Here is a 2107-nt window from a genome sequence, read left to right as displayed (position 1 = left end):
GCCTCCCGCCCCCACCCAGCAGCTCCAGCCACAGGGAACCACCAGGAGTTTCTGGGTCCCCCGCGGGGGGCTGTTCGGGCAGACCCTTCCTCACACCCCGGTATTTGCTCCCTCCCTCTGTGCGCCCACCCCCGGCGTTTCTCCCCACCTTTGAGAGCGGTTTGATCCCAAAGGAGTTGCTCTCAGCCGCCTGGTGCAAGTGCAGCATCGTCCTGGAGTGAGGTAACAGAAAATGAGACTCGAGCTCCCTCCTGCCCCCAGCACCCCCCAAACCCCCTGCTCTCTCCTCGGGGAGGGTCTCTGGCACCCGCAGAGCCCCTTTGCCTCTACAGCCATGTCCGAGGGGCTTCGGTGGGAAAAGCTTCGTGGCTCTGCCCTGGGCAGGGGGATGGAGCGGGCACCAGACAGGCGGGGGACACACAGCTCGTGGGAAAGGCAGAAGTGAGCAGGGAAAGGGGCCTCTGATTCATCTGATCAGCCCAGTTGCAGTTTTAGCAAAGGGGCATAAACCGCACCAGAAAACACCCGTTTCCTAGAAAATCTCTAATACGGAAACGTATAAAACCACCTGCAGCATCACTAATGCGATCACCCTCACGATCTCTTATCAGAGGGGTCTCAGAAACCAAACTGATGGAGTAAACTTGGGTATAAACCACGGGAGAGCCCCTGGGCAGTGGGGTCCCCGGCAGCCAGGCGCGGAGCGGAGCCGCCCGGGGCCCTGGGACCCCCGCACCCACCTGTGTGCCGTGTCCAGCCCCGCCAGCATCAGGGCGAAGACGTTGAAGGTGCTCTCTCCGTGGGGCTGCTGGGTGACGCGGCTCCTCTCCAGCAGCATGGTCTGGGGAGGGAGGGGAGGCAGGGCTGAGCCCAGCGCAGGCAGGGACGCCCCCCCGGTGCGGGCAGGGTGGCCGGTGTGTCAGGGCATCCAGGCACACAGGGAAGAGGGGGGACAGTGGCACCCGGAGATGGGGGGATGCTACTGGGAGCTGTCAGGGAGGGGCTGGATTTCTCCTTGCAGGGCCTTTGGAGGCTGCGTGCTGCTGGGGGTGCAAGCAGGAGCCGAACCGTGGCCCAGGTGTGCACCAAGGGGCAACATTTCACCTCGGGGGTGCAGGACCCGCGGTCCCTCCCCACCTCCCGAGGCCTGGGCAGCATGTGGCCCTAGCAAAGACACTGCAGCCTCTGGACAAGCCACTGCCTGGCCTTTGAGACAAGCCATAATCTGCCTCCAGCCTCGTCAAGGCTGTTCCATGCCAGCACTGACCCCAGGAACCGGTCCCTGCAGAGCTGCGACCCCCCCCGCGACTGTCCCATCCCAGGGGGGTACCACGGTCTGGAGAGCGGATGCTCCCGGGGGCACGGTCCCACTCCTGCCCGAGGCCGGCCATGCCGGGCCACCAGCTCCCCGCCAGCCCCGGGGCAGTGAAAGGGAGCACGGGAGGGCCCTGGTGTCCCCCAGGAGCGGACGCCGGCTCAAGCCCCCTCCTCCATCGCGCGAGGCCCACGGGCACGGGCAGCTCTGCTTAAAGTGGCGCTAAAAGCCCTCAGAGGCTTCTGCTGCAGGCCAACACGTAAGGTGCTGCTAACGAAATGCTGAATTAGATATTTCCTCCTAAACGTTTCATTGAGCGCTGTCCCGCGCCCCCTGCCAGGGGGGGGTGACGGGCTGCGGGGGCTGACAGAGCGCCCGCTCAGCTGCCGTTTGGGGCACTTTGGCTCCAGAAGCAGCAGAGCGGAGCATCGCCCCTCTCGTGCCCAGCCGGATGGGAAGGACGGCACAGGGGCTGTTCACCCTCATCCCGAGGACCCCCACTGTGGGCCATGGCCCCCCCCCCAGTCTCTCCAGGCCCGCGGGGTACCTGGAGGTGAGCCCCAGTTATGCGGCCGGTGGCACTGAAATCCAGCGACAGGACCATGGAGAAGCGCGTGGAGCTGCTGCTGTGGCTGGTGGTCACCGACCCGAAGGCTCCCAGGACCGTGAACATCGCCTGGATCTTCTCCACTGCAAAACCATCCCCGGCCCCCCCTGAGCCACCCTGCAGCCCGGCATCGAGCCAGACCCGCTCCAGCGCAGCCTCAGGGCTGCCTCTGCCCGCTCCCCCCG

The 2107-nt window shown here is 65.7% G+C and overlaps 1 protein-coding gene across 1 annotated transcript in view; it reads right to left on the bottom strand.

Annotated features, from left to right (window-relative positions):
- Window positions 1–2107, bottom strand: part of MYO18B (myosin XVIIIB) — a 66505-nt gene that overhangs the window by 58608 nt on the left and 5790 nt on the right. Inside the window, exons 2-4 of the mRNA XM_026859991.1 lie at window positions 1863–2039; window positions 741–841; window positions 149–212 (exon numbers count right to left, since the gene is read on the bottom strand). Coding sequence (XP_026715792.1) covers window positions 149–212; window positions 741–841; window positions 1863–2039 — 342 coding nt within the window. The remainder of the gene's footprint in view (window positions 1–148; window positions 213–740; window positions 842–1862; window positions 2040–2107) is intronic.

Source organism: Athene cunicularia, assembly GCF_003259725.1.
Source record: "Athene cunicularia isolate RWA chromosome 15 unlocalized genomic scaffold, athCun1 chr15_part1, whole genome shotgun sequence".
Lineage (NCBI taxonomy): Eukaryota > Metazoa > Chordata > Aves > Strigiformes > Strigidae > Athene > Athene cunicularia.
This window is presented reverse-complemented; position numbering and strand designations above follow the sequence as displayed.